Genomic DNA, 17,403 nt, shown 5'->3' with positions numbered 1-17,403 from the left:
AGTTTAGTAAAATCTATGGCATTAGAACTTTACCGAAAGGGAAAAACTGTAGAAGTTTGCATTTCTCGTTATCATGATGAAAACCTTCATTATAATTAATGGAATTACTAGTTGAAGAATAAAGTGGTGAACAAAGTAAACACTGGTCTCTATGTTTTAGTCATTTTAAAGAGTGGTGTTTTGACTTTATAGTTAAAACTTTTAATTCTTGTCTTTCTCTAGGCAGGTAATACATAAACGTTTCTTGATTTTGTTCATTTTGATTTTTGTTTTGTTTTGTTTTTGAGGTGGAGTCTTGCTCTGTCACCAGGCTGGAGTGCAGTGGCACGATCTCACGGCAGCCTCCTCCTCCCGGGTTCAATTGATTCTTCTGCCTCAGCATCCTAAGTAGCTGGGACTACAGGCGCACACCACCGTGGCCAGCTAATTTTTGAATTTTTAGTAGAGATGGGGTTTCGCCATGTTGGCCAGGCTGGTCTCCAACTCCTGACCTCAGGTGATCCGCCCACCTCAAGCCTCCCAAAGTGCAGGTGTGAGCCACTGCGCCCGGCCTGTCCTGCTTTGTTATCATTTGTGTGTTCACTGGAGTAGCACTTTTAATTTCCTTCAAGAACCTTTCCTTGCATTCACAGCTTGGCTGTTTGGTGCAAGAGGCCTAGCTTTGTGTCTGTCTCAGCTTTCAACATGTCTTTCTCACTAAGCTTAATCATTTTTAGTAGAGACGGGGTTTCACCATGTTGGCCAGGATGGTCTCGATCTTTTGACCTCTTGATCCACCCGCCTTGGCCTCCCAAAGTGCTGGGATTACAGGCATGAGCCACCACGCCTGGCTTCATTTTGATATTTTTAAAAAATGCCTATGATCACTTGAGCCCAGAAGCGCAAGACCAGCCTGGGGACCATAGTGAGACCCTGTCTCTTAAAAAATATATAGATATATATAGGCTGGGTGCGGTGGCTCACGCCTGTCATCCCAGCACTTTGGGAGGCCGAGGTCGGGAGTTTGAGACCAGCCTGGCCAACGTGGTGAAACCCCATCTCTACTAAAAATGCAAAAAAATAAGTAAATAAAAATTAGCTGGGCATGGTGGCGGGCGCTTGTAATCCCAGCTACTCAGGAGGCTGAGGCAGGAGAATCGCTTGAACCTGGGAAGGCTGAGGTTGCAGTGAGCCAAGATTGCGCCACTGCACTCCAGCCTGGGCGACAAGAGTGAAACTCCATCTCAAAAACAAAATAAAACAAAAAACAACAAAAACATATGTGTGTTTGTGTGTGTGTGTATACACACATGTGTATATATCTCTATTCCAATTTGGCTATGTAAGACACAGTCCTTGCTCTTAAAGTAGAAGGGATACAGTCAGCAGAACATAATAATGAATGGCAAGCTATGATATTTCTTATGCTGTTTGACCTGTTTTTTGGTTTAACTTGTTTTTCTTCCTGTGTTTTATGACTCCATCTCACAGGAGAGCCTTATAGATGCAAGTGAAGACAGCCAGCTAGAAGCTGCCATCAGAGCCTCCTTACAAGAAACACATTTCGATTCAACACAGACAAAACAGGATAGCCGCTCAGATGAAGAATCTGAATCTGAACTTTTTTCTGGCAGTGAGGAGTTCATATCCGTTTGTGGCTCTGATGAAGAAGAAGAGGTAGAGAATCTTGCCAAGTCCAGAAAGTCTCCCCATAAAGATTTGGGGCATAGAAAAGAGGAGAATAGAAGGCCGCTGACTGAGCCCCCAGTCAGAACTGATCCTGGAACTGGAACAGCCACAAACCACCAAGGATTGCCAGCCGTAGATTCAGAGATACTCGAGATGCCACCTGAAAAATCAGATGGCGTAGTGGAGGGGATAGATGTAAATGGTGAGTTACATTATAGACATACTTTCCTTCAAACTTGGATATTGGGGCTGGGCGTGCACTCCAGCCTGGGCAACAAGCGTGAGACTCCATCTCAAAAGTTCAAGGTTAGGAGTTCAAGACCAGCCTGGCCAACATGGCAAAACCCTGTCTCTACTAAAAATGCAAAACTTAGCCAGGTATGGTGGCATGTGCCTATAGTCCCAGCTACTTGGGAGGCTGAGGCAGGAGAGTGGCTTGAACCAGGGAGGCGGAGGTTGCAGTGAGCTGAGATCACACCACTGCACTCCAGCAAAACACTTGAATAATTGCTGAATGGCTGTATTTATTTACATATTTATTTAAACTAATACTCTGTCTTAAACTCCTGTATCCCGTTTTTTGTTTTTTTTTTAAACCCTTCCTTTAGGACCAAAAGCACAGCTGATGTTGCGGTATCCAGATGGAAAAAGGGAACAGATCACTCTTCCAGAGCAAGCTAAACTGCTAGTAAGTACAGGCTTGCTGTGGTTCAGTTCCGACCACTGCAATAAGACGAGTCACAAATTGTTTGGTTTCCTGGTGCATATAAAAGTTATGTTTACGTTATTCTGTAGTCTATTAAGTGTACAGTAGCTTTACATCTAAAAATATGCACGTGACTTAATTTAAAAAATCTTTTGCTAAAAAGTGCTAACGATCACCTGAATCTTCAGTGAGTCATCTTTTTGTTGGTGGAGGCTCTTGAAATTGACGGCTACTGACTGATCAGGGTGGTGGGCGCTGTGGCAGTTTCTGAAAATGTGAAGCAGTGAAGTTGCCGCATTAACTGGCGATGTCTTCGACAAACAGTTTCTCTGTGGCGTGTGTTGCCGTTTGCTAGTGTTTTACCCACAGTAGGACCTTCTTTCAAAACTGGAGTCATTCTCAAATTTGCCGCAGCTTTATCCACCAAGTTTATGCAGTATTCTAAGTCTTCTGTTGTCATTTCAACAGTGTTAAAAGCATCTTCACCAGAAGCAGATTCCATCTCATGAAGTCACTTTCTTTGCTCATCCATAGGAAGCAGCCCCCTCCCTTTAATGCCTGCTCATGAGACTGCAGCAGTTCAGTCCCATCGCCATCCTGCGCTTCTAATTCTAGTTCTCTTGCAGTTTCTACCCACTTGCAGTGACTTCCTCCAGTGAGTTCTAAAACCCTCGAAGTCATCCATGAGGGTTGGAATCAACCTCTTCCAAAGTCCTGTTCATGTTGGTATTTTGACCTCCTATGACTCATGAATGTTCTGAATGATATTTAGACGGGTGAATCCTTTCCAGAAGATTTTCAGTTTACTTTGCCCAGATCCATCAGAGGAATCTGTGTTTATGGCAGCTATAGCCTTTGGGGAAAAAAAAAAAAGGGGGGGGGGTCTCTTGCCCATGCTGGAGTGCAGTGGTCGTAGCTCACTGTAACCTTGACTCCCCACCCCGGCTCAAGTGATCCTCCTGCCTCACTCTCCTGAGTAGACCACCACACTCAATTAATTTTCTTTTTTGTAGAGATGGTTTCTTGCTGTGTTGCCAGGGCTTGTCTCAAACTCCTGGACTCAAGTAATCCTCTCACCACAGCCTCCCAAAGTTGAAATTTGGCCCCCATGCCTGGCCAAAATGTATTTCTTAAATAAGATTTAAAAGTTGAAATGACTCCTTGATCCATGGGCTGCAGAATGGATGCTGGGTTAGCAGACTGGAAACAACATTCATTTTTATTTACATTTTCATCAGAGCTCTTACGTGACTAGTGCATTGTCAATGAGCAGTAATATGTTGAATCCTTTTTCTGAGCAGTAGGTCTCAACAATGGGCTTAAAATATTCAGTAAGCCATGCTGTAAATTGATGTGCTATCTTTCCAGGTTTTGTTTTTACAGTTCTAGAACACAGAGTAGATTTAACATAATTTTTAAGGGACCTGGGATTTTGGAATGTTAAATGAGCATTGGCTTCAACTGGAAGTCACCAGCTACATGACCCCTAACAAGAAGGTCAGCCTGTTTGAACCTTTGAGTGCAGACACTGACTTCTCTCTAGCTGTGAAAGTCCTTGATGGCATCTTCTTCCAGTAGAAGACTGTTTTGTCAAACGTAAACATATTTAGTGTCGTTACCTTCATGAATTATCTTAACTACATCTTTTAGATAAGTTTCTGCACCTTCTGCATCAGCATTTGCTGCTTCACCTTGTTGCACTTCGATGTTACGGAGATGACTTCTTTCCTTCAGCCTCATGGACCAACCTCTGCTAGCTTCCAGCTTTTCTTCTGTAGCTTCCTTAACTTCCTTCGCCTTCATAGGATTGAAGAGAGTTAGAACCTTGCTTTGCATTAGGGTTTGGCTTAAGGGAATGTTGTGACTGGTTTGATTTTTCCACACAGGCCACTAAAACTTTCTCCTTTTCAGCAGTACAGCGGTAAGGCTGTTTTGCTTTCTTTTTTTTTTTTTTTTTTTTTTTTTTTTTTTGAGACAGAGTCTAGCTCGCCTAGGCTAGAGTACAAAGGTGCGATCTCAGTTCACTGCAAACTCCGCCTCCCAAGTTCAAGTGATTCTGCCTGCCTCAGCCTCCCGTGTAACTGGGATTACAGGCGCCTGCCACCACTCCCAGCTAATTTTTGTATTTTCAGTAGAGGTGGGGTTTCACCATGTTGGCCAGGCTGGTCTCCAACTCCTGACCTCAGGTGATCCGCCTGCCTCAGCCTCCCAAAGTGCTGGTGTGAGCCACTGCGCCCAGCCTATTTTGCTTTGTTATTTGTGTGTTCACTGGAGTAGCACTTTTAATTTCCTTCAAGAACTTTTCCTTGCATTCACAGCTTGGCTGTTTGGTGCAAGAGGCCTAGCGTGCCTGTCTCAGTTTTCAACATGCCTTTCTCACTAAGCTTAATCATTTTTAGCAATTGATTGATTTTGAGGATGTACAACACTTCCTTTCACTTGGGTACTTAGAGGCCTCCAATGGTGGGGTTATTAATTGGCCTAATTTTAATACTGTCATGTCTCAGGGAACAAGGAGGCCTGAGTAGAGGGAGGGAGATGGGAAAACTCCCAGTAGGTGGAGCAGTCAGAGCATAAAGTTTGCAGTCTTGTGTGGGCCTGGCTTGTGGTGCCCAAAAACCGAATAGTAACATCAGAGAGAATGTTCACAGATACTGTAATAGATAAAATAATGAAAAAGAGAAACACAAGTATTACCAAAAGGTGACACAGAGGCACGCGGTGAGCACTCGCTGATTGAAAAATGGAGCCAATAGAGGCGCTTGACACACGGCTCCCACAAACCTTCAATAACAGGAAGTACAAGGAAACAGGGTGTATCTCTATAGCTAATTGGAAGCATTTTATCGAAGCAGAGATACTAATTCATTGGAGTAAGTTCAGTGAGTTTTGCTTGATAATTCTTTGAAATAGGTGTGGGAGGCCAGGTGCAGTGGCTCCCTCCTGTAATCCCAGCACTTTGGGAGGCCAAGGTGGGAGGATCACTTGAGTTCAGGAGTTTGAGACCAGCCTGGGCAACAAAGTGAGACCCTGTCTCTATTTAAAAAAAAAAAATAGAAAAGAAAAGAAAGAAAGAGGTGTTAGATGTTTAGTCTGATCATAACTGCAAACTGTGGTGAGTCATTTTGTTGTTGGTGGTTGGTTGGTTGTTTTGAGACAGGGTCGCTCTGTCGCTCAGGCTGGAGTTTGGTGGCCCAGTCTCAGCTCACTGCAACCTCTGCCTCCTGGGCTCAAGCGAGCCTCCCACCTCAACCTCCCAGGTAGCTGGGACCACAGGTGTGTGCCACCACACCCAGCTAATTTTTTAAAATTCTTTTTTGTAGAGAAGGGTTCTCACTTTGTAAACCAGGCTGGTCTTGAATTCCTGAGCTCAAGTCATCCTCCTGCCCTAGCCTCCCAAAGTGTGGGGATTACAGGTGGGAGCACCCGGTTGTGAATCTTATCTCTGATTAGTTTATTTTCTTCCCAGATTAACTTAGGTAAGCCACATAAGGTATGTTCCAGTGAAGATTTTTCTGTTTCATGCCTGCATGGAATAGAAACCCAACTGAAATGATTACTTCTGGAAAAGGACGACGGGTTATTTGAAGGGAATAGTGGTGTAGGTCCTAGCAGCTAGAACTGCAAAGTGTTTAAGAACCATATCTGTTTTCCTCTATGTTTCTCTTCTGGGGCCTGGAGGTTTTCTCTTGGGGTTCCCTGCTTCACACCATTCTCTGCATACTGGTGGCTTTTCTTTATTCCTCAGCTCCCACATGGTTCATCATGGTGATGCTGCGGCCGTTTTCATCTAACACAGCTGATGAGCTTTCGGTGGTTTTTGTTTTGTTTTGTGTTTGTTTTTTTCTTCCTTTTCTTGGAGACAAGATCTGGCTCTGCCCAGGCTGGAGTGCTGTGGGGCGTAATCTCGGCTCACTGCAACCTCCGCCTCCCAGGTTCAAGCAATTCTGCCTCAGCCTCCCAAGTAGTTGGGATTACAGGCACCCACCACCACACCAGGCTAATTTTTTTGTATTTTTAGTACAGACGAGGTTTCACCACGTTGGCCAGACTCGTCTCGAACTCCTGACCTCAGGTGATTCGCCCACCTTGGTGTCCCAAAGTGCTGGGATCACAGGCGTGAGCCACTGTGCCTGGCCCATATTTTTTGATGAGATGGGGTTTTGCCGTGTTGCCCAAGCTGGTCTCCAACTCCTGTGCTCAAGCTGTCTACCTTCCTTGGCCTCCCGAAGGGTGCAGGGATTACAGGTGTGAGCAATCATGCCCTGGCACCCTCTGTTTTTAACTGCTGGAAACAGAATCTTGAGTCTGACTAGCTTAGCTTAGCCTGTGAATGAATCCCTTGGGTCAGGCATTCCTGGCCGTTTGCTTTGGCTGGAGATTAATTAGGCTGATTCTTGAAGACTGTGTTACTGAAATGCAAGCAGTGTAGAAGTTTGATGGGAAGCAGAGAGGGAGGTGTTGAGGAAAACTGCAAAAGATGAGAACGGCCCAGTTTCTGAGAAGGCAAGGAGTGATTCAGTGCACAGGTGGCAAGACTGGGTGTAGTGGAATGAAGGACTGGGTGTAGTGGAATGAAGGACTGGGTGTAGTGGAATGAAGGACTGGGTGTAGTGGAATGAAGGACTGGGTGTAGGTAGAATGAAGGACTGGGTGTAGTGGAATGAAGGACTGGGTGTAGGTAGAATGAAGGACCGGTGTAGGTAGAATGAAGGACCGGGTGTAGGTAGAATGAAGGACTGGGTGTAGGTAGAATGAAGGACCGGGTGTAGGTAGAATGAAGGACTGGGTGTGTAGTGGAACGAAGAACTGGGTGTAGTGGAACGAAGGACTGGGTGTAGTGGAACGAAGGACTGGGTGTAGGTAGAATGAAGGACTGGGTGTAGGTAGAATGAAGGACTGGGTGTAGGTAGAATGAAGGACTGGGTGTAGTGGAATGAAGGACTGGGTGTAGTGGAATGAAGGACTGGGTGTAGGTGGAATGAAGGACTGGGTGTAGGTAGAATGAAGGACTGGGTGTAGGTAGAATGAAGGACTGGGTGTAGTGGAACGAAGGACTGGGTGTAGGTGGAACGAAGGACTGGGTGTAGTGGAACGAAGGACTGGGTGTAGTGGAACGAAGGACTGGGTGTAGTGGAACGAAGGACTGGGTGTAGTGGAACGAAGGACTGGGTGTAGTGGAACGAAGGACTGGGTGTAGGTAGAATGAAGGACTGGGTGTAGGTAGAATGAAGGACTGGGTGTAGGTAGAATGAAGGACTGGGTGTAGTGGAATGAAGGACTGGGTGTAGGTGGAATGAAGGACTGGGTGTAGTGGAATGAAGGACTGGGTGTAGTGGAATGAAGGACTGGGTGTAGTGGAATGAAGGACTGGGTGTAGTGGAACGAAGGACTGGGTGTAGTGGAACGAAGGACTGGGTGTAGTGGAACGAAGGACTGGGTGTAGTGGAATGAAGGACTGGGTGTAGGTAGAATGAAGGACTTGGGTGTAGTAGAATGAAGGACTTGCCTTCCTTGATAAAAGGAAGAAAGGAAAACGGATAGAATGTTTAAAAATGAGAACAATAATTTAATTTTATAAATAGTGACTGGGTGTATGTATTGGGGAGACAAATAATAACTGTGTATTTCAGTCTCACTTAATGGCTGTACGTAATTGGGTACAGATTTCTCTCCCCGTCCAAAGGTTTGTAGTGGCCCTTCCACAAGGGCAAGCTTTGGTTATCTGAGAGAACTTACACTTAATAGCTGATCTAATATGATGAAAAGAGAATGTTTTATATTTAATTCACTAATATGCTCTTTCCTTTTATTTCCATCTAATGGCTTTGTCTTTCTCTTGTTTGTATAGGCTTTGGTGAAGCATGTCCAGTCTAAAGGATATCCAAATGAACGTTTTGAACTTCTCACCAACTTTCCTCGAAGGAAATTATCTCATCTGGACTATGATATTACATTGCAAGAGGCAGGCCTTTGTCCTCAAGAGACTGTCTTTGTACAGGAAAGAAATTAACACCATGGCTTGACCTCTCTCAGCTTACCCCTTTTTTCCCTTTTCCTGTGAGATACCATGTCACTAAGTATGCATTTTGGCTCATAGGACCACAGAGCCAAAGTTGGGCAAGCAAGTCACCTTCCTTCTCTTATTTCTTAATCTCTCCTGTAGTCAGTCTCTTTCTCCCCCTTTGTTTCTTTCTCTTCTGTTTTCTCCCTCCCCACTCCGTACTCTTCCCCCTCCCCCTACACTTTCTTACCTAATCTGGTGACCAAATAGAAGTGTAAGAATAAGACCTCTCCTAGTACTGGCAGCAGGAATTGTGTGTCCCAGTAAGTGGTCTTTTGCACGGCACTTTTTTGGGATCAGATGTTAACGTTACTCCCCAGACTCTTTGGGCAAAGGAATGGCTAGATTCAGAGTAAGAACAACCCTCCCTTTTTTGTAAGCCCCCATGTGTAGTAGGGAGAAGAAATTCTCTAACGTGGATTTGGTTTTGTTGTGTTCTTCATGTAGGAAATATCACTTAAGAAAATATCCAGGCTTTTGTTTCTGTGGAAAAAGCATCCCTTGTAATTATTGCTCATCATACCTAAAAACTTTTTCAAAGGATTTTCATGTTCCCAGCTGTAAGAACTATTTCCATGACATGTGTTACTGGCGGAATGAGTGTTAAATATGGAGCATATAGCATGGGGTGACTTTCATTGTCCTAGCTGAGAGAGTTTTCTTTATTACTCTGTATTGATCCTGCTAGTCCAGGAATGGACATTAAGTGAACCTGTCGTGGTGACTGGGATGGGAAGATGCTTGCTGTTTTTGCCAGCACAGCAGATTAGCTCCTTTGGAGCCCTCCATTGTCCGAGTCTGCAGTGATCTGTAGGAAGGCAGCTGGTCAATAATCATGTAGTACAATGGCTTGTAATTGTAACCACTATGGTTATTGATTGTCCTGTGGTGTTTCAGGCATACTTAGGTATGTCCCTGGGGAAAAAGAAAACCATTCAGCTGAGAGTTGCTAACCATGTTCTTTTGGTTAGAAATAATGGTTCATTTTTTGCCCCTGGTTGGAACAGTCTCTGAAAAGCTGTGGTGACTGAACTGAACATGAGTCCGCATGCTGTTTTCTTTCGAAAGGTATCAGAACTGAAAGCCTCTGTAAGGGGAAGACCTTTAAACTCAATTCAAAAGACAACATTTAGTAAAAAGGGGGGGTGGCGGAGGGTGCTAGTCATTTTCAGATGTTGTGGGGTTTTTCTGCCAACAAAACCGAAAATCAAATTTGAGTTGGTGAAAGCTTTCTCCGGTGTTTTTAGAAGAGGCCATCTTGAATCTGTAGAATACCATTTACACACCAACTTCACCCTGTGCTCAGTTCATATTTTGAGCTTAAATGGAATCCTCTGAAGGGGTAGTCGTGATTCTAGAAGTTTTAACTTGTAAAATGAAAATATTAAATGGACCTTTTTGTCAATTGAGGATTGAGATTGATTCTTTTATTCGAGGAACGGAAGTTCCTCAGCTACTGCTTAGAGACCTGTAGGTTTCATCTACTTTACGATTGCTCTCTTGGCAATTAGGGGCTTGGGGAAAAGAAGAAAAAAAGATGCTATGTGTTGCTAGTACACAGTTATAGACTATGGTTTCTAATGGTTGAATTTTGAGGAACCCTCCCAAAAGAATGAGTTATGTATCTCCTCAAGGAAATCATGGACAATTCTGTTTATTCTTCAGTGAGTCCTTTTGAATTAATGTTCTTACATTTTTTTCTAAGTCTGTGTAAGTGCTTATGTATAAGTATATAATTGTATAAATATTTATAAATATATTTATATAATTACAGTTTCATTTCTACCTTGAGTCAGAGTTCTCTCTTTAGATTGGTGACTAATACTTACACTTTGGTGTTTTTTCATAGGCTCTTGAGGCTTAACTAGCAGCTTCTGATTTATTGAGTGAAAGATGGTTTTCATGTTCATTCCTCAGTTGTATCTCTGAACTTGGATAACATACTTGCCGTTTGAAGAATAGAGCTGTATATTATCAAAGGTGCACTGGAGGGTAAAACATTTGTTGGTAGCAGACAAGGTCAGAAATCTAAACATTCAGGGAGGCCCAGGGTAAGAAGAGGAGGTTTGCTCAGCTTTGCGCTCTGATGGTGCCCATCTGTACTCCAGCAAAGTCATAGCTGAAGCCCAGCTCGCTCAAACATGTCAAGTCAGCCGCTTTTCCTGTCGGGCTCTGTTTCATTCTCTTTACCTTCTAGCTTCTCTTGATAGAACAGCTGGGAGAACTGACAACATGTTCATCACTGAGAGGGTGTAGTTCTTTCTGACATGTTCAGCACGTGCATATTCATTGATGAGAAACCAAAGTGACTTTTTCAACTTGGGTTACTGCAGGATGATTAAGTAGAGAGAAAGTGATTTAAAAGACAGCATGGTACTTTCACCCAGCTTAACATGCAGCTGGGTTGTCTACAATACAAGATGTGGTGGGCTTTGTTTTATTTTATTTTGAGGCAGGAGTGTAATTATCTCAGGGTTGATATAGAGGCCCATGGGAATAGTTACGGATTGTGCACGAGAAGAGTCCATAAGGAGTATTGCCTTGCTCAAGAGTTCAATCCACTGACAGAGTAGGCATCTTCCAGTTTGCCTTATTTCCTCTGCAAGTTTCCTTGCTCTTTAGGGCAGAGGTTTTATTGAATAGATTAAATGAGGTCAGTAAGGTTAGTTAAAAATAGTCATTCTTTGTGGGTGTTGGACACAGCTGAAAGAGAGTGTTAAAAAAAAAAGCTAGAGAGGAAAAGAACAAGAAAGATAGACTTCGAGAGTGGTAAGAGAAAAATACAGGGAGATGGAATGGAAACTACTGGGAAGGCCAGGCCATGGTGGCTCACGCCTGTAATCCCAGCACTTTGGGAGGCCGAGGTGGGCAGATCACCTGAGGTCAGGAGTTCGAGACCAGCCTGACCAACATGGAGAAACCCCATCTCTACTAAAAATACAAAAATTACCCGGGTGTGATGACAGGCACCTGTAATCCCAGCAACTCAGAGGCTGAGGCAGGAGAATGGCTCAAACCTGGGAGGCAGAGATTGTGGTGAGCCAAGATTGTGCCACTGCACTCCAGCCTGGGCAACATAGTGACACTCCATCTCAAATTTAAAAAAGAAGAAGAAGAAGAAGAAGAAGAAAACTAGTGGGAAAAAAGTGAGAGGAATACTTTTTTGAATTTGATATCGGAAGGAACTGGAGAAGAGAAAGAACAGTGCCAAATGAGAAAAGAACAGGAAACTTAATACTTGTAACTGGCATGCGCTAGGTACTTTTATGTACATTTTCTTCTTCAGTCTCCCTAAGAATTGTACGAAATATATATTTTCTTCCCATGTTAAGAAAACAGGTATAGAGAACTTATTCAGGATGTCACAGCTAGTGAGTGGCAAATCAGAATTGGAATCCAGAGTCCATACTGTTTCAACATCCATGCTGTGTTCTCCGACAGCAAGAGAATCAAGCCACCCAAATGGTTATCTTCTCATTGTTGGGCTTTGTAAATTAGCATTTAGTTTTGTTCCCATAAATATAGAGGAAGTAGTTGGGTTAAAGTTTTGGGATTTGCAGTATGCCTATAAATGTTTATTTGTGCCATTATTTTGAGAGGGTGATTATTGCTTTTTTAAAATGATGCACTGGTGAAGATGTGAAAGGAAAATTGCTATGTGGCATTATTTGCCAAGAATAAATGAAAAGGGTAAAAAATTTTTTCTTTTTTTAAACATTTTTCAGAAAAGACACAATTATCTTTTTTTTTTTTTTAAAACTATAGGTGAGCGCCACCACGCCTGGCTAATTTTTGTATTTTTAGTAGAGACAGGGTTTCACCATGTTGGCCAGGATGGTCTTGATCTCTTGACCTTGTGATCCGCCCGCCTCGGCCTCCCAAAGTGCTGGGATTACAGGCATGAGCCACCACTCCCGGCCTACAATTCTGTTTTCTGTGTCCCATCCATATCAGATTATTGAACCCTCGGTGTTTATGTTTTTAAATCTTGTATATAATTCTTCCTTGACTTAGACATCAACAACTAGCTATTGAGTTCTTTATAAAAGTTGGAAATATTTTGAAATCTGAGATCTAATTCCTGGCCAGATGTGGTGGCTCACGCCTGTAATCCCAGGGAGGCCAAGGTGGGGGAATCACCTGAGGTTGGGAGTTTGAGATCAGCCTGGCCAACATGGTGAAACCCTGTCTCTACTAAAAAATATAAAAATTAGCTAGGCATGGTGGCTCATGTCTGTAATCCCAGCTGCTGGGGAGGCTGAGGCATGAGAGTCTCTTGAACCCGGGAGGCGGAGGTTGCAGTAAGCCGAGATCACACCCCTGCACTCTGGCCTGGGTGAGGGAGCGAGACTCTGTCTCAAAAAATAATAAATGAGATCTGATTCCTGCCTGTTTTATCCAGTTAGGGAGACACACTACACATGAAATAACTGGAGAGCATGTAAATGTTTACCTATTCAAGCTTAGGAAAAGGGAAGAGTATGTTTTAGTCAGCAAAGTCTTAAGCAAGACTGAAAAGTGGCAAGCACTGTAGCTCAGATTTTCTTTTGACTCACCTATTTCTTTAGCTCCACCTTTCGTAACTTTAGATTTAGGGCATGAAGTTCTGCCAGTAAGGCATAACCAGTACCCAAGTAAGAAAGGATTACTGATCCCCCGGAGTAAACGTTTCTAGCTAGCAGGGATCTCACTTGTACACTTCGGAAAAATGCCAGAGGGAGCCACTAGCAACTGAAAAATGAGGAAGATTTAATTTCTCTACAGGTACAAATCAAATGCGCAGCATAGTACATATTATATGCAGAAAGGGCACTAGGGGTGTAAGTGTACTTGGGTAACAGCTCTGCTAGTTGTTACTTCACACTTCTCTTTCTTCTTAATCTCGGGTTTCTCATCTGAAAAATGAGAGAATTGGACTAGATTAATAGTGCTCAGCCTTTTCTAGACCAGCAAATTAGATTATCTCTGAAGTCCTTTTTCCACTCCAAAATTTTACGCTTCCAGTCTCTCCTCTTTATTGCATATTATCTCTAGGCTAATTAAAAGTGTGCTGGTTAATCATTTTCTTTTTTTTTTTTTTTTTCTGTGTTCAGGTATCATTTGACCAGTAACTTGCTCCTAATCTTACTGTGATGACTGAAACCTCCAAAGAGGAGAGTATAATAGTTATAGGTCTAGTAATAATCTTTTGAACAATTCATTATTTTTTAAAACTTAATGCCGTGTGCCTAATCAGTATTGAGTATGACTAAAATGTAAATGAGAACCAAATATGTCACTAACACTGGCACTAAATTTTATTTTTACTTGTGTACTTAAAGTACTTTACTGGCCTGTTGGGAAGTTGGTTTGTATAAGTTGTAAGATTCACTCCTGGTTTTGGCAGAAGCAACTTTTTAAAGATACAATTAGGCTGACTTTTAAAAACGTTTTTTATCCCATAGAATGTATCTTTATTATGTGATTCTTACCCTCTCTCTGCCTTTTTTGACCATCATTTAACTACTCAGTAGTAAATCATGGGGTGCAGGCTGATGAATTAGTAGTCTTGTGTAAAACTAAAATGTAATGAGCATAGGAAGAACCAGCTCTTCTGGTGAACATGGCAGTTTTCCGGTACTACCAGCCTTGATGAATAGGCTGAAGACAGCTGTGTACTATGGACATTCGACTTCACTGGATTGCCTTGCTTAGCATTTCAGTTATTGTCTTGCCATGAAACGTGGTGTTGCACAGTACACATTTTAGAATAGTGGCAAGAATGTTCTTTAGAACTGCAAATAACCCAACAGTGTACCATGCCAGTATATCGGTTTCTCCTGTTATATAGAGATTTGGTATTTCAGTGATGGTTATTTTGGTTTTTGACTCACCTGTGTGTCAGTCCTGCTACAGAGACAGTATAGAATCAAGAATTTCTTGACGTCTTTTTAAAAATAGAGATTATAATGTCCTTGGTGGTTTTCCTGTGAAGTGAACTTACATGGCTGGATTATTGAATGTGACAGTGAGACTCTTAATTAGAAAGTCTTGTAATCCTGCTTTCTAGTTTCCTTCTCCACCATTCACTTTTAACATTCATTCTCTGAAAATAGCTATGATTTTTAATGTAATTGGCTATGTTTAAGAAATTCCATGTCAAAGTCTTAATATGTAACAATCTTCATTTTTTATAAAATTGAAGGAAATTTTTGGGCAAACTTACTTTTATAGCTCATTTTTTCTCTTAACTAAGGAGAATTCTCTGGTTTCAAATAGAGAATGGCTAGCTCTGTGATGCCCCACTCTCTTTGTGGCCTACCAGTTACTGTTTTGTTGCTTAAAATTGCAGATATTCTTATAAATATGATGATTTTTGGCACAGGCCTTTCTTTGCCATATTGATTTCAAAATAGAGTTGGGTAATCCAATTTGAATTACTTTAATAAACATAATTTAGCATTTCTGTAATGAGAAAGTATTTTCAAAAGATAACCAGATTTACTTCTAGGATTAGAGATGGCAAATACCAGTGATAGTATTTTTCCCAAGAACCATCACATGTTAATCTATAAATATGAGAAGTTGTAGATATTGTCGTACTTAATTCTTTGGCAACAAACAGCAAGTTTTTATTGTTTGTTTAATTGTATTTCCTCTAGAGATCACAATACTCTGGGTATTTTATATCCCTTCTAAAGGTCATTTGGATTTTCAAATGGGAAGAATAGTCAAGCTAAGCTGGACTAAACCTAAGTAATATTTTATCTCATCAAAAGAAGTTATTAATCCAACTGGGTTAGCATGAGTCATTCATTTTTTAGACATGGTAAATGGGAAACATTTCAAATCATTAGATAAATTCTGACCTGGAATCGAATTCTCCCTTTCTTAAAATCTTTTTAATTTGCTTTTTTCATAGGCTCAGTATGGAACTCTTAACTGATAAGGGAGAGATTCTTGATCTGGAACCATTCCCTGCCATTCTGCTTTTTTCTCTCTATCAATCAAGGTAGCTGGCTCCATAGTGCCTGTCACCAGGGTCCATTTCAGGTTGATGACATTAGACCATTTACACTCAGTTGGATACTTCCCTGTTTTCAGCAACATGATTTTACAGGATGCTTTTCTCAAAGCTTTGCATTCTTAATGGAAATATCAAATGGTGTAATTCCAAATATAAATATGTTTATGACACTAATCATATGCTTTTAATGATAACTTTTTGATAACTTACTGCCCTGTAAAGTTAAACCTTACACGGAGTGACTGTTGCCATCAGAAAATCCCTTTTTACCTGCTAATGAGAGTGAAAGTAGTATGTGACCTCCACTTTCAGTGAATGAGTAGCAAGCTTCTCAGAGGGGCTGCTTATCTTACCCGTCTGGGGTCTTGGGACTTGTACTTTCCTGGGTTTGTCCCTCCAGCTGGAAAGGCTGTTGAAAACACTTGCCAGGAAACAGTAAAGCTGTGAGAGAACCTTCTAGTCTTAGGTAGAGAGAAATGAGTACCAGTTGATGCTAACGTGATACTTAGACTTTGAGGGGCTTCCATCCAAGCTTTGGCATGAATCTGTTAGACAGAGTTTTCTTCACTTCTCTGATAATCTTTTTTTCCAGAATGGCTTTTTGTTGTTGTTGTTATTAACAAATTGTAAACATCGGTGTTTTTTTGTTTTGTTTGCCCTTTCGGAAAGTCCTTCTTCGAGTAGGTATTGATGGTTCCATGGAAACTCTCAGCAGTGTCTGTGTAGGCTCTGTGCATGCTTTGTATGAGTTCAGTTTGAACAATGCATTTGGAATCACCTGGGATGTCCAATTCTGGCATGTCTTCATTGATTGTGTTTTTAAACATGTCTCATGTCATTTTCCAAACCTCACTTTACATCTTACTCAGAGAAGTTAATCAAGGAATGAAATTTCTGGGGGGATAGGGATGAGGGTGGGTTGGGGACTTGAGTGAAGTCAACTCGGGGTATTTGCTTTAAAGTGTTTTCTAAAGCAGTTCCTAACAGTATTTAGAGATTCCCTGGGATGTTTGTGTGCTCAGCTTATTCTGGACAAAGTGTGTGGGCGGGGGGGTCTTACTGAGATTTGCATTCTTAGTGCAGGACAGGCTCTAAGTTTCATCTGTGCTCTAGCTTTGTGATTGAATCCAAGAAGATAACAAGGACAGTGCTCCTATTGTAACGTTTCTGGCAAGTGCTCCCTAAAATGCACGTCGAATTGTGTTTTCTGGACCTTTTCTCCCATGGTGCTAGGAGATAGCATTGATTTCTGCAGCTCTTCTCAGTGCTGGGAAGAAGTCTTTGGGATTATTGAGCAAGGGGCAGCCGGACCATCCACTAAATTTGTTTGTTCAAGACACATTAGAGACCCTCCTGTATATCTAGTAAGTCATAATAAAGGTGCTCGGGAAAGCCTTAAATTTGAAGACACATGGAGGCGGTAGAAAATTAACCTTTTAAGAGGAGAAGAACATGCCGTTAGGTAAAGCAGAGCTGTAACTGCTGGCTAAGACTCAATGGAACTTCCACTTGCTCTAAAACCAGGGAAATCTTAGATAACTGGGTGTGATCTATCTATAGATCTACATAGTCTATGGGTAAATAATTTCCAAAAGGAGGATCTTGCTGTCCGTTGGTGATCCTCTGGTTTGGGCTGTACCAAATTGTGAATATTCTTGCTGTGTTGTACCCAGTTGCTTTATATGAATACTGCAACTTGAAACGGGGAGGGTGGGGGGGACAACGGGGTGGGGGAGGGAGGGGAGTGGGACGATAAGTCTTCTGAAGACATCAGCTCACTGTGCTGAGAGAGGGACCAAACTCAAGGAAACCTCTGATCTATACATTCAACTGCTGCATTTTTTTATAAATACATGTAAATGTCCTGTTGTAATATTTGATCTTGGAAATAAAAACAAAAACTTTTCAGTATTAGTTTTTTTGTGGTGGTGTTTTTGCAAGATAAGACTCTCTGGATAT

General features: G+C 42.0%; 1 protein-coding gene and 1 long non-coding RNA gene across 15 annotated transcripts in view; both read left to right on the top strand.

The window, feature by feature from the left end:
* Positions 1 to 17,358, top strand: part of UBXN7 (UBX domain protein 7) — an 86,734-nt gene extending 69,376 nt beyond the window's left edge. For both annotated transcript variants that reach the window (XM_050779179.1, XM_050779180.1), the window contains 3 exons: positions 1,471 to 1,870; positions 2,277 to 2,356; positions 8,226 to 17,358. In XM_050779179.1, the coding sequence (XP_050635136.1) occupies positions 1,471 to 1,870; positions 2,277 to 2,356; positions 8,226 to 8,387 (642 nt within the window). In that variant the 3' untranslated portion in view covers positions 8,388 to 17,358. The remainder of the gene's footprint in view (positions 1 to 1,470; positions 1,871 to 2,276; positions 2,357 to 8,225) is intronic.
* On the top strand, positions 2,373 to 8,217 carry LOC126948001 (uncharacterized). 13 transcript variants are annotated; one of them, XR_007723290.1, is made up of 4 exons: positions 2,373 to 7,055; positions 7,307 to 7,350; positions 7,598 to 7,665; positions 7,711 to 7,810. It is a non-coding gene; the product is annotated as an uncharacterized LOC126948001 (long non-coding RNA). The 13 variants fall into 13 exon arrangements; XR_007723289.1 differs by having other exon boundaries at positions 7,284 to 7,350; positions 7,733 to 7,810; XR_007723285.1 differs by having other exon boundaries at positions 7,284 to 7,350.
* Positions 17,359 to 17,403: the final 45 nt, after the last annotated feature.

This window comes from Macaca thibetana, chromosome 2 (assembly GCF_024542745.1).
Source record: "Macaca thibetana thibetana isolate TM-01 chromosome 2, ASM2454274v1, whole genome shotgun sequence".
Lineage (NCBI taxonomy): Eukaryota > Metazoa > Chordata > Mammalia > Primates > Cercopithecidae > Macaca > Macaca thibetana.
The sequence above is the reverse complement of the archived record's forward strand: the minus strand, read 5'-3'. Positions and strand labels throughout refer to the sequence as shown.